General features: G+C 34.8%; 2 protein-coding genes across 11 annotated transcripts in view; one reads left to right on the forward strand and one right to left on the reverse strand.

Annotated features, from left to right (window-relative positions):
• Positions 1-10997, forward strand: part of LOC139961640 (membrane-associated guanylate kinase, WW and PDZ domain-containing protein 3-like) — a 100221-nt gene extending 89224 nt beyond the window's left edge. For 6 of the 10 annotated variants that reach the window (XM_071960980.1, XM_071960982.1, XM_071960981.1 and 3 more), the window contains 2 exons: positions 70-108; positions 4737-10997. In XM_071960980.1, coding sequence (XP_071817081.1) covers positions 70-108; positions 4737-4909 — 212 coding nt within the window. In that variant the 3' untranslated portion in view covers positions 4910-10997. Of the gene's footprint in view, positions 1-69; positions 109-2636; positions 2659-4736 lie in introns of those variants that run through there. The other 4 variants (XM_071960983.1, XM_071960985.1, XM_071960987.1 and 1 more) reach the window with 3 other exon arrangements.
• Positions 10998-12048: 1051 nt separating this feature from the next.
• On the reverse strand, positions 12049-20275 carry LOC139961641 (ubiquitin-like protein 4A). The gene is made up of 4 exons (XM_071960991.1): positions 20048-20275; positions 19001-19106; positions 18166-18365; positions 12049-17289 (listed from the first exon to the last, which is right to left on the reverse strand). The coding sequence occupies exons 1-4, from the start codon at positions 20099-20101 to the stop codon at positions 17182-17184; spliced, it is 468 nt and encodes a 155-aa protein (XP_071817092.1). The 5' UTR covers positions 20102-20275; the 3' UTR covers positions 12049-17181.
• Between the last annotated feature and the right edge of the window lie 534 nt (positions 20276-20809).

Genomic DNA, 20809 nt, shown 5'->3' on the forward strand with positions numbered 1-20809 from the left:
AATTTCTCTCTCTAAATTGCCAACATTATTCCTAATCTTGTGGGATGTTTCGTTTATCACCTTTTGTAGTCCGACAACAGAGACCGGTCTCCTTATTTTACCCTTCAGGTAACATACCTTCCCTCCTTCCCTCGTTTGATTGTTGTACATCCCAATGCCAGCCATCCCATTTGTGTTTAATAGTTTGACTAATCATGAGAGGTAGATATCTGTACATTGTTGGTACAGTTGTCATGTACATTGAAACCAGACGGTAGTGTAGATAGATACCATGTAGAAGGTTATAAACATGTTTAGATAAACTCCATCCACTTTGTAATAATAAAGTGTGTAGCTAAACTCAATCTACTTTGTGATAATAAAGTTTGTAGATAAACTCCATCCACTTTATAATGATAAAGTGTGTAGATTAACTCCATCCACTTTATAATGATAAAGTGTGTAGATAAACTCCATCCACTTTATAATGATAAAGTGTGTAGATAAACTCCATCCACTTTATAATGATAAAGTGTGTAGATAAACTCCATCCACTTTATAACGATAAAGTGTGTAGATATACTCCATCCACTTTATAATGATAAAATGTGTAGATATACTCCATCCACTTTATAATGATAAAGTGTGTAGATAAACTCCATCCACTTTATAATGATAAAGTGTGTAGATATACTCCATCCACTTTATAATGATAAAGTGTGTAGATAAACTCCATCCACTTTATAATGATAAAGTGTGTAGATAAACTCCATCCGCATTGTGATAATAAAATGGTAGTATAGAGGTCAGTAGATGGAATTTGTAACTTTAAACTTTTAAACCTGATCAAATATTGCTGTCTCGTTTTGAAAATAAATACTTTTTGATCTTCATGTTAGGTAAATAAAAATATTTAAAAAAAATCAAACCAACAAATTAAACTTGGCTGGATTTGTAAAGTTATGTAAAATAATTTTTGCATTATTGCATGTAGCAGTGTTATTATGATTTGTGAACTTGTTTACAAAGCTTGTTATTTTGTCAAGTTTGTTCCACACATGGAGGTATCACAATTTTCTGTCAGCCGTAGAGAGTTTTGGCCGTTTCTTGGGGCCTGACTGCGATGCTTGTTTGTTGATACTAACCCCTAGATTCCAAACAGATCAATTGGATTTTCTCCCCCTATTTTTTTTTAGCAGGTTTTCATACTGTTTCTTTATTAAAAAATAAAAAATTGAATTGATGCCAAGCAATCGTTTGATTTTGCAGCATGTTCCCTCGTTTTACTTACTAACCAATTGCTACTAGAAATTTTTGTTTCGTTCAGTAAAGACTTAAAGAAGTTATGTAGAACCTGAGACTACTAACGGAATAAAAATCAAATACATTATATAACCAAAATTGGTCCAAAACAGAACTTGTATAGCAACATTCTGAAGAAGCAAAAGTCATTTCAATAATCGTGTCCAATATACAGCAACATGATAGCTTTTCTTCCTTCAGGACTATTCACAATATTCATAAGCCTCTCATCAGTCAGAATTTGAGATTAAATATGTTATTTAGGCACTTTGTGATTTTCATTCCATTTGACTGGCAAGTGTTCTGGGGTGAGGAAACAGTAATTCACAAATTTTGAAATGTCTGGAATTTGCAAAAGGAGTCGTTTATTACAATTTCTTCAATGACAGTCTCGAAAAGGAGAGCAAAGCAGACACAACTGTCCAAGTTTTTTAACATTTGTGGCAGAATTATAAGCCTTTTGTCATCTTTGTCATTTTCTTTGATATGATTTGCAATGATATACTGTATGGCATCATAATGACAGGATTGCACCAAACCAACCTAAGCTTATAAACTAAGCTATTTCCTTGCTTTTCTAATGCAAACTAATATAGATGCTCGGCGCTTACAGCCTCGGCAAATGTTTATTGGTCATCCGAGACCGCCAAATTTCTGTTTGGACAAATCAATATCAGTTTTGTCCGTCATCTTTTTGACAAATGGTTGTTTACTCGATGAGTGCATTGCAACAAAACACCAAACATGATGAAGTGGTATCACCTTCCACCACTTTGGAGATACTGAAATAAAACAAAAATAGTGTTAGCTGGCCTATGATCCATCTGAAGGCTAGTTTTATTCTATCGAAGCTGGCGTTCTATTCACCAATCCTACACGTCTCTCTGACAGTGTACATATTGGGCATTCTTTGTTGTATTGCTACATTTTTTTCGGACAACCAAATTAACTGCTAGGACAACCGAAATGTGAGACCTGGTTTTTCTGAAGAACGACCAGATAAAAAATCCTGAAAAAATTTGCCCTAAAGTTACACATACCTTCCATGTTTACAAGACACATTATACCATTTAATACAATTATCACATTCACCATTTCAATCCATGTTTTGTATTATGTATATTACTCTTTAAGATCATTGTTCATACATTTACACACTTGCTTCATATTCCTATCTTTGCGTTTCCATCCATGTGGAAGTTCCATATATAATCTACACTGAATCATGTTGGAATTTTAGAAGTCAACTTGCCAATGACAGAAGAAAAAATCATTTTGTTCGATTCAAATCTTGTTTATTAGTCTCAGACTTTTACAAAATTCACTTCTTGTTTTGGTTTACATTTTTCATACAGACTAGCTACTGGAATCATAGATGTAATGTTGCACACAGGTTTTTAATTTTATGTTTATATTCATGGGTTTTTTTAATTTGCAAGAACTCCCAAGATATATATCCTTCAATATAATTGGAAAGGAGCCTGCTAAGAAACATTATCAAAATAGTTTTTTTTTTCCCCTTGTTGCTTGATTTTTCTTCTTATTCTTCTTTTTACCTTTTTATTTTTAATTTTTTTTTTTGCTCTTGCCTGTTTAATGTTTAATAATTGAACTGTGGGATTCTTTGTGTTGATATTCCAGAAATGTTTTGGAATGTTACGATTCAAGCTAAGTGGTTATCACACTAGAAGTTTAAAATCAAAAGAAAATGCCTCCCTGCTGCATCTGTAATAAGGGCTTGCTGTGAAGTGGTAATGCAAAGGAAAAATGATATCGTTAGGAGTAGATTACAACTTCAAAATTTTGTGTTGTTGTTTTATGATATTACCTGACTTATGTAAGATGAAAGAGAAAATTTGCAATGTTTCATCACTATCGATGTCATGAGATCAACGAGAAAATTTGTCTTTCATTTATAGATATCACTGTTATTAAACCGGAAAATTTGAAAAGTTTCATAGATGACAGTGTTGTGAAAGAAACAGTAAAGTTTTCCATTGTTTTTTGAGACCACACACTTGTGAGAAAAAACAGTTTCTATAACACCTTTCTGCAGTTCAGTTACAGTAAAATCAACTGAGAAATTGTAAAAGTGCCAAACTTGTGTGTTAACAACAGCTCTGTTTATGTTGATTAAGCAAGAAATATTATTTCCATTTCCATGCCTAATAGTGTGTTGAACAGACCCTTATTTAACCACACACAAAAGAGGCAACCAGGCAAATATTTCACCGGTTCGTTATCTATCCGGTCCAGTCAACAAGTCAGTGATCAGTGGGTTAATTAATTAACCTGATTCAATTCTCATAAAGTTTGTTGCAGGATGCGCACTTGTCTGTATTATTCAATCGGATATAGAGCAGACCGCACAGTTTTGTGATTGCATCAATGATTAGACACGTTGGCTACTATGAGGATATGGTCTTGACCTAATAATTTGCAGAAAATTACCCGCAATTTATATGAAGCCATTAAATTCAGCCACTGGGAATATCCCTGTAAGACAGTAGTACTGATTGGTATTGGAAATTAACAAAAATCAATGCTGAAAAAAAGCTGCTTTAAGCAAGACAAAAGATAATAATTATAAAAATAATAATCATAATCATCTTTTCAAAAGACTATCAATCGTTATTAAAGCATGTTTTGAAAGAACATGATGCATGATAGTTATATGAACGATGCGTTTGCCCCAAATTCCTGCCTGTCCTTGGATCATAGTTCTTCCAGTTTCATTGGAAGGTTACCCTCTCTTATCCCTCTAGAAACTGCATGATAAACCACACCTTTGCTCTCTAGAGTCATTCTCTCTATAACCATTAAGTGTAGTGGTGTGCCAACTAAACAACACACAGATTGTTTGTATGGTATGAAGGATGTCCCTACCAAGATTTTTGAAATGGCATGACCTAAAATAAATGTCAAGTTTATATAGTTTTAGGCATGCAATCTTCCCTGGTGTTATTTTACTGGAGTAAGCTTCTTTCCTTGTTCAAAAGATGATCGTGATTCATTTTACAACAATTGATGGTAAGGATCTGGTAAGGTGATCTGTTAAAGGCGCATGCAGTATTAGGTTAGCTGAGAAAATACTCCTATGGTCTCCTAGAAGAATCAAGACTTCCCGCACAATTACTCGCTGTTTATGTTATGTTATGAATGTAGTGTGATGGAAAGGTATGTAATTGCTGAGACAATATATGAAGTAGCCTTCATTTGATGTCTACCAAAATGTCATTACCAAAACATAAACCAACCAAAAAAATAACATTCTTGTCCCTTTCCTTTATACTTCTGACCATCTGACCAAAAGGGACATGGTAAAATCATGGCAAAAATAAGACCCCAAGGAGCCTTTCTTAGAAGACATTTCACAATCTTGAATGCTAAATATGTTTATTGTTTCATAATTTTTCTACTTGATAACATTCTATTGTATACTTTGATCCTCACAGATGCTCGAGGCACAGCCCAAACACCACCTCCCATGTTCCACAACGCCCCCCTGAGGAATTCCAACACATCGCTCCAAAATAATCAACCTCGTGCACGTCCAGTGGACCAACGCCAGCAAAACGCTGACACAAGTTGGACGTACCGGAGCTTACCTAGGACAATGCGGTACTAAATACCAGAGGGAGACATTTGTACATGTTTGTCAGATCAGGATTACGATGGCATCCTGTGTCATCCTAGATTACAAATGGCATTGTTTGTCATTCCAGATGACAATGGCATCCTTTGTCATTCCAGATTACAATGGCATCCTTTGTCATCCCAGATTTACAATGGCATTGTTCTGTTGTATTGTGTAAAATGACAAGAAACTTTGTAATCCCAAGAGTCTGATGTAAAAATGAGTTGGGATGAAGGAGAACAACTCTCTCAAATGATTATTGAGAGGATGGCAGAGTTAGGGAGGAGATTGAAAAAGAAAAGCAAAAGATGATACTACCTACAAGAGAGGGAAAGAGGCGGGTCTAACAGGAGGAATAGATGAAGGCATTGATAGCACAGACATCTAGCTCGTACCAAGTGGATTATAGGAGTCACGTGTATTTGATCTAACTTGTAATTTAATGCTTTATCTGTAATTGAAAGAGATGTAGATTTACCTGTATTTGTTGCACAGCCTACATCATACGCTCAAGTTTTGATTGTCCTGAAAGTTGTGAGGGTTTGATAGATACCGGAAAAGGAATATAACGCATACAGCTGAAATCATCACTGAAGTCAAAATTGTATTCAAAAAATGAAGAGTTTTGGTTGCTCAACTTTCCGTACTATTGATTTCAATTGTTGTATCCTTTACGACCTTTGAAAGTCCCAAGTTATTCGGCATTAATTGAGGCTGGCCAAATATGATACATCCATAATCTGCTAGACAATTGTTCATACCGCTGGTTGATGGTCATCTGTAGAGAGAAAAGACTTCCATCAGAGCCAATTATAAAGATAAGTTAGATGTAGAGTCTGTTGACAGCTTTTTCTTGAGAGATGTTGTTGTTTAGGCAAATGATGTATTGCATCTCATTCAGTCATAGATCATTGATGAGAGCAAGAATAGTCTTTGCATCTCCTTGTAGCCATCTGACTTTCTCTTAGTCGAGAGTGAACCATCTCTACACCAGTGAGAGTTTCCTGGTTTATATTAACATATGATCATAGGGCATGGATATGGAAAGGAGATTGATCATATTAGCTAAAAATTGGTTTGTTTGTTTTATTCATCTGGATGCAAAGTTTTATATTTAAAATTGAAAAAGGTTTTTATTTATATTTCCTGTTGTGATGGAGTTGTATTCATATTGGTAGCTTTAAAAGTTAAATCATCTTTATATCTCTTGGTTCTTCAACTTTTTGTTTTATTTTAAACATTGTTAGTCTCGGAAGAGGGTATTTAAAAAAAAAAATTGTTTGAGGTTGTCATGAGTTTGACTCACTTGATACCTGTGGTTTAAGGGCTGTGTCTGCTGGACTTTGAGAGGATACACACACTTTACTATTAGTTTAATCAGACACCAGTTATGTACAGTAGTACATTAGTGGTACACAACAAACATGTAGGACAATGTAGGCTGCCCACTAAAAAAATGCCATCATCTTTTAGAAAGAAGGTTTTTGTTTTTCCTCCTCAATTAATGATAATGACATATACGAATATTGTTACTAACTTTGACAGTATGTCGTATTATGCAAATTGAGATATTGGTGCCTCAATGTCCTATACTGAAGAGAACGATCCAGTATGCAATGGCAGGCAAACGATGAAAGGTTTGAGAGAGAATAGTTTGACTTCCGTCATAAACTTTTCAAGTCTCTGGGTCGTATGGAATCGTGTAAGCATATTGAGATGGTTAATTGTAAGTTGTAATTGATGAGTTACTAAGATGTGGCAGAGATGGTTGATAGACACACCTATGTTGAAGAGATTGTCATCTTCCAGCTTAGCATCAAATTTTGTCTGTGAGCGTTGAATCAAAACAAAAATAGTACAGCATTCGTTTAACTTTAACAAAGTATTCCAATTGTCTTCTCTTAATTGGTATTCATTGGTAAGGCTTCAGATGTAAACTGCTCAATAAGTGTATTCAAAGAGAACAAAACGCCACGAAAAACGTCATAATTTATGCGTTCTCAAAATATATATCTAGGTTTCCATTTCAAAACCTGAATGTAGGAGGTATTCAGAAGTAGTATTCCATTTATTTGTATTCTTCGTACGTCAGACGTCGGATTATAATTCGAAACTGGGTTAAAGATCTACATCATTCAAAGACAAAATAGTGAATGTTTTCATGCTTGCTTTTAATGTAATGAAAAAGTGTTTATTCTAATTCAAGAATTCAGATTGAATAATAATAATAATACCTTGATTTTATTCATCGCATCAGGTTTTCAGCCGGATGGAGGATCTTCCAGGCAAAATGTGAAGCTTGTGCATTATATTATCTATCTTTCAAAGCTTTATCGATTTGGCTTTAAAGCGGATTACATACAGACATACATACCAACTACAAACAACTTTCTTAGACGGAAGGTTACTGCGGGTTTGTTCTTGTATAAGAAAACACGCGGAGTGTGTACACAAAGTGCCGTAGTAGGATTAAGTCTTTTCAATAAGTAACACCATTTAATGAGAAATCATAATTAATCACTATCACTGGACTAAAGTACTTGCTTTATTCCAATCTCTCAGCCATTCCAACTACTTATAGTGGTTTGGTGACATGTGTTCAATTCTTGCTGTGCAAATGTAAGCATTAGCTTTACCACAGAGATATATTACAACTGTTGCTACTTGTATATACATGATTATTCAAATTGTATACATGAATATGCATAGCTCTCTTTACATTGGAGATGGAACATTCTGGAGAGTTTAAGATGTCTCAACATTAAAAGCAGATGGTTCTTTTCTCGGAGATGGACACATGGACATTATTTTCCGCTTTAGGTTCGTAACGTTTGGACTGTAGATATTATGTATTCAATAATTGTGTGAAATGAGATGCTGAATATTCATGACTGGTGACCTTTGACATCATATTAATAGTGCAATCTTTTTAGCTGAAATTGAGAGATGAAATGATGCTTATAGGACCAACTACATGGAGATCACCATAACATCCAGTGTAGTAACATCACTGCCAAATATGTGGATAAATATTCTCACTGCCTTAAGCTTTTTACCAGATATTAAGCTCTCTTGACCTGTATTCAGCTTGGTCTCTTCCTCATTCATCATGAACAGAAAATAAAGAAGAAAAAAAAAAGTGATTTCTTACAGGGTAATTTTACATAACATTTCAATCTTTTTGGAAATTCCATGATATTGTTACATGCATTCACATCTCAATTTTCCAGTGAATGGTCACAAATATCTGATGAAAACACATTTTTCTTTCCATATTTTGTAATCAGTATGGAGTGTTGACTGTTACCGCTCTTTTTTGTATACACATGTTTTTGAAAAATTGAACCTTTTTTTATGAGAATTAAAAACAAAATCTTAGAGAGGTATTTAATCTTTTACAGTTGATGGAATGTGTTTTTTTATTTTTTTTTATACACTAGTTTTTGTAAGGTTCATATATATTTAAACGAAAAATACAAAGTAACAGACAACCACTCTCATTGTGGACCCCCCTCCCTCTACCTCCCTCCCCCTGGAACCCTCTGTGATTTACTATGCATCCCATGTCCACATTGCTCTCCTGAAGTACACATCTTTTCTTAATTTAAGATTTCATGGTGTTTTCATTGCCTGTTTTTCCATACCTCATACTACAACTATTTCCCTTACCACACCCCTTACGGTTTGTACAAAGAGTAGACATTCCACTGCCTTTCTTTAATAGTGGTCATTTCAATGTAAATGTTTCATATCGCACAATGTTGTATATACAGGAGTTATTTCATTCTTCTCTCTTGTTTGATATTCTCTTCATTTCTCACTTATGTTTCATCATTGTCCTTAGTTTGTGATCTCAAAATCTTTATGTCCAAAGGGCCAGTGTTTAACGGTTTTGAATCAACAATATAAAATATTAATTCATCGTAAGCGTGATTTTACGTCGTTGAAAATTGTTCTATCATTCTCTGAAAAAGGTCCACCTTTTTGGCTTTTCTTTCACGGTATTAAGTTATAAGTAACATGTCGAAACGGGAATCTAAGATGGTGATTATTCATTTAAATGTGGGAAAATTATGACAACAAACTCTGGTAATATGTTTATCAAAAGTAAGTCATCTTTCTTCTTTCTTCGACAAGGTCTGAATATAACTCTCGTCTAACCCTAGCTTTTTATCCATTCTACGACTCCACTTCAATGTCTGGTAGCTGTTGTAATTCTGTTTTCTTCAAAATTCTTCCATAAATGTTATTCATTCGTACATCCTGGTCAGTTTTTTTTCTTTCTCAGTTTTGGCATACTCACTGCCCGTGTATAAACCTTAAAGTGCCTTGAAGATTGGGTTTTTTAAAATAAAAAAGATTATTGCATCGTCTGCCAAACACTGTCAAATGAAATTAGAAAGATTTTTTTTTTTAAGTATTAGCGACAAAGCTAACATTTGCAATGGCACCTTGCTGGAATGAGGTGGCACAGATGTATAGCGACGTTGAAATAAGCATCACAAATTTTATTTGATTTCTCTCAAGTTGGTGTTTCACAGATGTGTATTTGGATGATTCAGTGCGTTTAAGCCTTTGTAGGACATGCAATTCTTTCTTTTGACTTTGAGGAGGCAAAGATATTTGTAGATGGGTTTTGGTGTATCTTTGTACATATATATCTTTTACTACTATGTGTCACTGCTCAATTTGCTAGGCATTGCTAAAGCAAAGTACACTATATATACTTACATTGTGTGCATTAGCATTTCTGTTGTTTAAAGCTATTATGTTGCCATTTTAATTTTGAATAGTGTTAATTTCATTTATTAATCATTTATGTAAAATTATCTCATTTAATATATATATAGACATACTTGATGGTGATATTTTTATAGAAATTGTAATTTTTTTTTCAGTTTTTTTTTGGGGGGCTATTGTACTAGAAGGGGCACAGTAGGTGTTTTTAACCATGCACATGCACAGGCCATATTATACCACACTAGATCAAAGATATTGCACAATAGGTCAGGGGTTCATCTTTGCATTTCTGTTACTGTCAGTATTTTGTTTTGAGACCTCATCAACTTTTGAACAACAGTTACAATGTAAACCATCTATAAGGAGAATCTTTGTACTGTATTAGAGAATGTCAGGCTTGATGTAGCAGAGGACAGATGTGTCTGTAGGAATTTATGAAATGTGGCAACTGTCACACTGAGTGTAACATATCAAACAATCTGATATTATTTAAATTGATTCTACTACAATATCTGCTTAACCGACATTAATATTTCTACTCTCATCAGATGGATAAATAATCGCAATCCCCCGCCCACTGTCTCCCTAGTTTACCACTCTGACTTAGATCCAGTAAATTTTGGATGGTATCAGTAGTTTTAAATGTTGATTTGAAGATAAGTCTAGAATGCGAAGAAAGCCTGTTTTAATCCAATGTTGCTTATTTTCTTAAAGCAGTTTCCATCAAAGCATTGTAAAGTAATGCAACATTAAATGAATCCTTTTCAGTAGAATTGAGCAGTTGATACATGGTTTATATTAATGCAGCAATACTGTTAATATAGCAGCTTTGATACTATCTTGGAATAAAAAATAATTCTACTACATTTTGTATGTCAGGTTTATGTGCAAAAAATTCTGTTAAATATTTCATACTTGGCATAGATTTGTGAGTACTGCCACCCATCTTGTTTCAAAGTTGTAGATTCTTGTCTTTTAAGCTAAAAGTGTTCGTTCAGTAAAGCATTATCAAAGGAGGGGGCCTTTTTTGTTGTTTTTTGTTTGTTTGCCTGAACCATAAAGGGCACTGTACAATTAAGGCTGATAATCAAGTGAGTGTGACATTTGTCAAGTTTATAAAGTTTTTGCAGAACTTGAGAGATGGTACCGAAATGCAAGGTGTATGCATTTGGTTTTTGGATATTAATGCAGTAAATTTGACTGCTACGTTCATTGCCCTGGATTCTTGAAAGAGCAACTTTTGTATTAAAGAGGTACATTGTTCATTATTTTTTAATATTTACTGCAAGTTGTATTGTAAAGTATTGCAAAATTAAATTTTAAGGATGAACTCTGAAAAGGTTTTTCTATAATTTTTTGTTTTCTCATTTCTTGAACCGGCCTTCTTTTGTGATGTCCTTTTGTCCCAAAGCATTTCCAGCAGGTTTTTTCTCTGATGTTGTATGTAGAAGGTGGATGAGAGCTTTAATCCATAAGTATACAATGAGACAAAGTAGGCTAGGCTATGCATCCCTGCCATAAAAAGTGTGATAGGTTTTGGGCAAAGTAGCTATGTCCATTTTGATATGTGACAGAATTCCTCCGGAACCATTTTGACATTAATACCCCTCAAACCTGAAACGCAAAATAGTTGCTGGTAATCCACCTGGCTGCTTAAATCAACGTAACTGGAGGGGGAAAAAAATCAAAAGTTAAACATTTTCTTCATTGTAGGATATTATTCATATATAGTGTATATGACCCAAGAAATATCCTACTACCCCAAGAGAGGTTAACCAAAATTGTATATTCCTTATAGCCAAGAATCACAGAATCCACTTAAAAAGCTTGTCATGAATCATTTGTAGAACCAGATAAACGAACAAAATAAAACGAAACAGTTGATGAAAGTCATAGTAATGTATATTCAAACGTTTTCGAAGATTTCACATCTTCCTCGTCAGGAAATAGATAATAAAATAATCTCTTATGTATAGTGCATGCGAAAGTTGTAGTAATAATGATGACTATGTATGTTCCAAGATTATCTATTTCCTGACGAGGAAGATGTGAAATCTTCGAAAACGTTTGAATATACATTACTATGACTTTCATCAACTGTTTCGTTTTATTTTGTTCGTTTATCTGGTTCTACAAATGTAAAACTCTTCCTAAATTGTCATGAATCAGTTAACAAAGATCACAGATGGTGACAAACGGCCATCCATCATAACTGAGAGCCTTGCACAAACTATTTTCCGTCTTCGTGCAATGCACTTTCTTGCATATTAGCGAGACACAAAAAGTTTGCATACTCAGTGTTGTGCTACTGCGGTAAATATCTTGCATAAATTTGACGATTTAAAACGTGACGAAATGCAAAACGACAGAGAGTACAGTCAATTGGCATGTTTATGATACAATTTATTCTTTTATTCAAAATCAAATGACCCATTCATACTAGCTAACTGTTTGTACAAGACTTACTTAGAAAGAAGTACATGGTATTAATTGGAACAAAAGAAAACTGAAAGTAAAAATGATAGATTGTCCCAGATTATCGGTTAATCTGGAACTATTTGGGGTTTGCATTGTTATAGTTTAATGCACCGTAAATAGCTCTTTATTAAAGACCTTGAGATTTGACAATAGAATATATACTTCAAACAAACCATTCATATCATCAGTTTACATCCATCCATTCTAAAACCCAAACAGGATGGATGAAATGTCGACAATACTGGGCTCAGGAATCCTCTCTGTAGTATTTAAACAAATCTTTTCATGAGAACAGCCCTCTTGGGAGCTTTTGCCGTTAACCATTTGAAAGTAGTAAAGAATTTTCATGGGCTACTAGTGAGCTCAAGGGGTTAGAATACACAATCCATAGTAATTATCAAAAGTCTACGGTCCATGTCCAGCCTACACCAATTTTATTCGTGCATCGTTCCTTTTTGAAATATGTATGATTCACACCTTAATATATAATATATTGTGCCATAATGTAAAAAAAAAAAAAAAAATCAACCATATGATTCATGTGTTATATTACAACTTGTAACAATATAATTGTAAACATCTTTGTTAATGGCATCCTTATATATATGTGTAATACAAGGTTAAGATATATTAATAACATACAATATATATATATGTATATATTTATATATACATATATATATATATATATATATATATATATATATATATATTATTGTTATTTTATTGTTGATTTTGTCTTTATGGTACGATAGTATCATGTGACACAATGTGAATCAGATTATTTTGGAATGCTATGATTCACACACGATTTACTTGCCAACATTAAACTGTTACAATGGATGGGTTAGGATCACAGCTCAGAGAGCAGCACGCCCACTGGATATATTAACTTGCATATATTTGTCTCATACTAATAGATTGTCACATGACTTTTGCTAGGAGGAAGAATGTTTACATTCTTGTATCCCGTTGGTCCTGGAAGAATTCCAATGAAACAGTATTGCTGATAAATTTACTAGCTACACAGTTTACTAGCTACACAGTAAATATTTGATCAATATTTTTATGTTATTTAATACTAGAGTCCCATTACAATGTAGGTCATTCAATAGTCAAATTTGATAAGTTCTAAATAAGGAAGTACAACATAGAAAAGTTGATCTTTTGCACGAGGTTGATATTATTATTACGTCTGGGAGACAAGAAGTTGAAATTTCTATCAAATTAAATTTTTGCCTTGCTTATTTACGACACTAGCGAGGAGAAAATTTGGAGGATGTCTTAATTTGTGTACTTACAATGTTATTTTCAGCAAGATATTGTAAGTTTGAAAAAACCAAAACCAAACTCAAACAGCTGATTTGAAAGTACCACTAACACATCCCTGTCATGGTAGCATGATATATCTACTTCACAGTAGTATGAAATATCTACATCACGGTAGTATGAAATATCTACTTCACGGTAGTATGAAATATCTACTTCACGGTAGTATGGTATATCTATTTCAGGGTAGTATAAAATATCTACTTCATGGTAGTATGAAATATCTACTTCATGGTAGTATGAAATATCTACTTGACTGCAAAAGTGAAAATCTAGTTTGTACTAGTTTCAACTGCCATTACATGATTCAGCTGATTAAAGAACAACAACTATCCCCCAATCAGCTTAAAGGTACCCAGTGGCATTCAGCTGCATGTAGGGCACCAGGGATGATTCGCACCTGGCATCATTTATGGAGTCTTTTATTTTCCATATTCCACAGGGCCCCCTAAGTCACTCCAGATACTTGTGACTCAACCCTCCTCCCCCCCCCCCCCTCCCCTTGCCTGTTCTTATCAGGCCAGCAAGCACCAATGATGACCTAAGGCAATGAAAGCCTCACAATCCAATTTGTCATGTTTTTGTTTATCTGAGATAGGGTCAGTACGACTAAAACATCCTAGCATAGTAGCATGTAGAATAGGCAGTGTGTTTATAAACAGTGATAGGTGCCACCCTCATAAATGTATGGTCATTGTGTGTAAATACACTGATATCATAGCACTTCATAACCCTCAAATCCAGATCTGGGAATCCTAATCAGTATCAAATAGGAATTTGTCACCATGGAGACAGGAATGAGTTATTTTGGATCGAGCGTTGTTGACTGCAGTCACATGCAACAGTGACTTAAGGTAGGGTACATTTGAAACAACATACATATCTTTATCAGTTTCACAACAGGAATAGGCAAAGGTAGAAGGTGGTTGGGTAAAGGGTGTGACATCCTAGAGGCGTGACATCAACGTAGTGAAATATTTAACAACTCAAATACCTCCTACTTTTGGGCTTCAAGCATTTTTGTTGTTTCTATCTGTTCTCTATCTGTATTACAATATCAATGAATGTAATGTGCATGATATCACATGTGATATCATATGTGCATGATATCACAGAACCTTAGTTGACCCCATGTCTTTTGTCAATGTTTTCAAAAGGCAACAAAAGCACCTTTGGGTATATAAAGAGAAGCCCAAAGACTTCATAAATAATTAAAAAATAAAAAGGTTTATTCCATATTAATGATGATGTGGAGAATATCTCAACAATATCAAAGCCAAGAAGATTGACATGCATTATGTTCTAGCTTACAGTTCTTTATGATGAAACATACGCCTTCTTAGATCAACATCGACATCTACAGCTGGACGTCAATACTCAAAGATACAAAAACGAGATCCTCTTCTTTTTCAGTAGGGGTCTTGAGTTTATTCTTGACCACATGTTTCATAGAAAATGTTCCTTCATAATCAGTACTGTACAAACTCAGAGAAGGAAACATCACCGGTCATACCCCTTACGGAAAACAAAAGCAACCGAACGTGAGTAACGTTTACGACATAACCTTCCCTCAGAGAAATATGCATCGCAATTTAAGTAAGGTCAAACTTCTTTTACTTTTTCTTAAGTTAACACCTATTTAAGCATGTCATTTGACTGCAAAGTACCGTAATAGGAATATACATCTTGGAATACATTGAGGTCAAACTGTTATCCCAGACACTATAGAATTCTCTTAATATGAGTGCTTTTCTCAATTCTAAAAACAGAACATAATTTAAGTATTATTACTGTTCCAATTCTGAGAACAGTTACACCAGCTGATGTAGTCAATGTCAACTTCAGTAATGAAACAAGGTTTATATCATCTAATTTCGTTATAATTTTCCACAGAACCAAAATGTCATCGATGAAACCCATTTGGATTAACAAGTCTTGAGATCTGAACAAGGCTTGATATGGATGAAATGTTGGATTAACCAGTCAAGAGATCTGAACAAGGCTTGATATGGATGAAATGTTATGCTTTGATTAGAAAACTTGTCAAAATCATGAAACTTCCAGTGAAAAAAGACATTAAACTGTCTTACTTCTTTATTATGCAAATGGAATGAGCCATACAGTTGTTTTCTTTATTACACACAAAATGCCAGTAAGATGTAGGACTATGTGCTGTCCTCACGGACATGTGTAAGTGGAAAGGATAGCAAAATGATACAGGTATCGTAAACTGACTGACTTAAAATGAAAATTGGGCTGAAACCAAAAAAACGATTCTTGAAATTGGATTTGAGTACAGAGCCAATGAATCTTAGGAAAACTGAGGATTGCTTTGGTGATGCAGTTGGAAAAACAACTGCTCAAGTAAATAACATCTGATCAAAAAATATCTTATTTACCACTAACAACAGTAACAGCTGGGGTAACAGGTCTTCAACTATTCTGTCGTTCCCATTGGACCTCTTTCTCATTGGCTCTTCCCCTCTTCTGTATTACGTGTGCACTTTATTATGCAGACATAATCCACACAGATCATCCATGTTCATACCTCATTACACTCAATAATAAGCTGCATTTTCCCTCTCAAATACCTGCACGAAATGTTTTTGTTTTGCGAAGGATATACGTGTATGCAAGAGGCTCTTTTTTTTTGGTGTTCATGGAAATGCTTTTTTCCTGAACTGTGTTACTAAGGTGCTCATTCCAATGAGTTGGACCCCAGTCTCTTTACATTTTTAACATTCTGTCCTGAATAAATATAATGTTCATGTTTTCCTCTCTCCAAGGAAGGAAGAGGTGCAAGATAAAACATTTCACCTTTGCCTTGGTGCTTAAATGTAGGGAGTATTCTGGATTTACAAAGGATTCATTCATAAATTACTTTGTAGACACCTCAGCAACCTGAGCTGTACATCCAATTTATAGCTCTACTATAATATTTGTAATCAAGATAATGCCAAATAGTGTCATGGTAGTATGCTAAAGAGGATGAGGATGAATGTGAAGAACTCCCAACAACCTACTCCCCCCGCACCCACCCCGTCGCTTCCTATTCCTCCCCTGCCCCTTTTCATCTATTTATCATTAACATTTGACACTAAATTATAAATAGTGACAAAATGCGAAATATTACCTTGTCCTTCTGACAATTTGTTACAGTATGCCAGAGGAAGTACATCATCATAACAAAGTCTCAAACTGTTTTTAAGTAATCCCAGCAAACTTTTAGCAAAACGACTGAAACCTAACGAAACTCTTCAAACCATTTATAACTTTTTAACTTAAGGTTCCTTACCCTTGACATAATTGCTTGTCTCTGAATCTTGGCTTTTGACACAATTATTAAACTGCTCTTAAGTGGTCATCGGTAAATTAAAGAATGAAAGTATCAAACAAGTCATAACACTGTTATCTTTACAACTATACATTTTTTATACATAAAAATGATGATGATTAGCGATCTTCTTTCGACTCGAACCAACGTTCCCCTCACTCGCTCCTTTGTTGAAAAGTTCTCTGAAAAAAAAGACAGAGATATTCTGTTCCACAGATAATGACATCACGGGTTGTAAGGTTCACCGCAGATTCCCTCGCCAGGAATCTGAATACATTTCCAAAGATTACGTGAAGATCTGTCTTGTGACTAAAAAGCTTCCAGAAATGAGACCTTGTCCCTCAGTGTTTTGAATCAGTTACTTTTTCTAGCCTTGGGAGTATCAGGTCGAAGGTCCAGCTTGACTTGGATTATTTGAAGCTCCCATTTTGCTAAGTGCTAAACGTTCAATGTCATCCCAGCTAAGGCTGCTAACGCTCGATGAAAACTCCTGTGAGGAGAGAGGACGCAGAGAAGAACCATCAATAATTCGGCATTTGGGTTTAAAAACAGAGTTATTTGAAAACAGTGAATGACATTAGAACCTAGACTTAAAGCAGCAAGTGGTTATCTCTGCAAATGTCAAACATCATCTGCCATGCGTGTGTTCCTTGTTAGGTTTAGTGCAAATTGCTGCATATTTCAGGATGAAACAAATATTGACATTTTAACGAAAAGGGGTCTGTCTGTTCCTTGGGATGTTCCGATTTGGCAGTGAATTTGTCAACAATCTATTTGTACCATACAGAGAGGCATTAGAGCTGCATTCTGTAGAGACTGTCACTGATATCATACTTCACAGTTATATCTAGGACAAGGTGCCTAAAGGAAGACTCTGTTACTTTAAATAGTCCACACCCAGAAATGATGATATTAGTAATTGAAAATGCATACAAATAACATTAATTTTTTGGGACAACAACATTTTCTGTGGATCAAATCAGTGTATAGCTTGGTAATCATGGGCAGAGTAAGAAATTTCTGCGATGTTATCTAGTAGTCCACTGAACAATTTATCGCCCTGCAAATTGCAAAACATAATTTATGCAAGGTGGTCAAATTACATCGGTGCATAGCAGTGTTTTACACAGGAACACATAGTATTTTATACGAGACAAAATTCAGAACCTTTAAAACTGCTATACAAATTTGAAAACTAAATTATTCCCTGAAGTCAGATGGATGGTCAACTATTTCCAAACTTGAAGTGCTCCCAAATAATTGTTTGACTGTTCAATGGACCAAAGATTTATTTGTTGAGAGTTGATATCATGTAGCAAACTTCCACATTTTCAACAAAATTCATGCTGGCAAAAAAAAATCTCACCTTCTTAAAATTTTCTAAAACTATTTCAGCATCTCCAGGTTCATAGTGTCTGTGAAGAACCTCTTGTAATTTATCCCAAAGGGCAGTGCTTCTGCCGAGACAGGCTGGGCTTAGTGAATCTGCATCAAATTCAGGTCTCCTGACCACCAGGTGAATTTTGGTTCCAGGCCCAATATTATAGTCACATAGACACTGTCCATCTGCAAAAAAACCAATTTATTATTAATATTATTGTTAATATATTATTGTTAATATTCACCCCAATTTTTTGTATCAAAAAAGAAAAATGTAAACACTGCAAAATATGTGTTAAATGAACTGAATATTACTCGATGAGAGACTGGTGGCTTTGTAGATGATGGTTAATAGATCTGAGGTGAAATATAGGTCAATAGAGATTTCATGGTAATTGAAAGGATAAGAGAATAAATTTGGCCAGTGTAGTTAATTAAGACAATTTAAGAGCTTTGGTTATGAAAGAATATCACAGGTTTCATGCTGTTATCACAAGCTCGTCAAAATATTTTCAAGGAATTTGAGAAAGCTTTCTGTTATCAATCCTGTTACAAACCACGTAGATTTGGAATGAAACATAGAAACGTGAGTTATTTATTGATACATGTATAAAGTTTGGGTTCTCATAGGTACCTATATTGTGTGTGCATTCCAAAGGGAGAACACACTTCAGAAAGTTGGATAATGGGCAAACCAACATCAATAGCTCAACATTCGGCTCATGTTCAATCACAGTAAATAACTTACAAATTCCTGAAAAGTTGAATCTAAAGTTGAATCCCAAAGCTTGGCCACACATTAGGTGAAGAATACTACTTACCTGCTAGTGTTTTACCCTTGAAGACTAGCCTCTGTAAGTGTACAGGAACATCAAGTTCCCTAGCCACCATTCTTTTAACTGATATGACTGGCTCTGATGCAGTAACCTATTTGGCAAAAATCAAAAGGAGAAAATCAGTCATGTCAAAATAAAACAGTAGTGCTGAAAATTCCAACTCCAAGAGAGACATTCTGGGACAGGGATCATGTTTTGTTATTTGATCTAATATTTTCTGGAAGTTGAAATGATGGTATATTAGTACAAATTAGCTTGTTCTTGAAGACTATTGATGAATATCAGAAAACACTCAACTTAACTTTGATAGTTACATACATTGTCACAAAAGCTGGTATAGAAACTACCACTTGATTTAAGCACTCTATTACAGTGATAGTGTTATTATAATTTTATAGCTGTACATTTCTTTTGAGAAATTCTCCTTGTGCCTCAAAATGGTCTCTTGTTTTAGTTTTTGTAAATATCTTGTATGGGTTACATACACACCACTGTCCTAAAATGGCTGAAATAAGGTTGCAGGGTTGGTAGTGGACACCTAACATTACTGATAGGCCGACTGTAAAAGTGTAAACGCTACTGTTAAGGACTAGGCTCAATCAATAAATCATTACATCAGTGATGGCCTTTGGCTAACTAAATGTTTCAAACATTAACTTGAGCTATCCTTATACTTAGCTTGGTCTAACTTTAAGGTACTCTAACACTAACGGTCTAACTCTGACATAAGTTACAGAATACAGGAGTCCAACTTTTTTCAGCCTAGGGCTACATGAAGAGAACTTCAGATTGTTATTTGGTCATTTTAGTTGGTGTAACTGTAGCCAATTTGGGCGCGACAAGTCGAGTACCGTCATTTCATCTGTTTTTCTTTAAGGTCAAGGTATATAATACGCTGTTATAATAACATAGGAGTGGGATACTCCTACATCATTAACATGAATGTATATTTCGCACATTATTTACGGTTTCGGTGTACAGTAGGCTAGACAGCCTAACCTACGCTTGCTTCCCACTACGTTGCTTACTCACCTCTATGCGGCATTCTTTTGAAGGCGTTTGCAGTATTTTCACAGTTAATATCATTTTGAAGGGAACAATCAATGTTAACAGACTTTTTTCCTTATAGGAATTAATCGGTTCTCAAGTCGAAAAAACCACAGAGGATATTTCATTTGGGTTTTATCTACGCGAAAAACCAGCCCGTACGGTAGTATCCTTTCAAGAATACCCCTTGTGATGTTGTATTATATGCAGTTAGTTTAGTGTTACAACTTTTTGATGGAGGTAGTACAGAAGTGTTTTAGAGATTGTTCCACGCACGTTTCATCTTGACGAAAATGCGGGTGCGTCGAGGCTCTTAAAGTTTGAGTGACAAACTGAATGACTTGAACAAAGGAAATGCTGTTGCAGATTGGTTTACAATTCAAAACAGCGCAATGAAGAAGATACTTATTTGCGATACCTCCAGGACAATGGTTCCAGTACGATCAAGTTATACCAGGATCCAAAAAAGTTGCTCTAGAAAGCTCTGCAAGTCCTCATGCAGTCACTTACAGAGCTCCCTTGTGAAACGATAGTCATATAGATCCAGCGTTGATATATATAGGCCTACCACCAGGGATGTTAAAGCAGCAGTTTGCGTTTTGTCGCCGTTTTCCACTTTTTTGCAAGTCCATCGAGTTTTTTTACATATATCAATCACAAAACAGCAAACTCAGATATTAGCCAAGTGTTTTCCCTGCCAAAAGCGTTAAAAGGCGAGTAATTAAGGACATTAGCAGATAATGAGAA

This window comes from Apostichopus japonicus, chromosome 20 (genome assembly GCF_037975245.1).
Source record: "Apostichopus japonicus isolate 1M-3 chromosome 20, ASM3797524v1, whole genome shotgun sequence".
NCBI classification, from domain to species: domain Eukaryota; kingdom Metazoa; phylum Echinodermata; class Holothuroidea; order Aspidochirotida; family Stichopodidae; genus Apostichopus; species Apostichopus japonicus.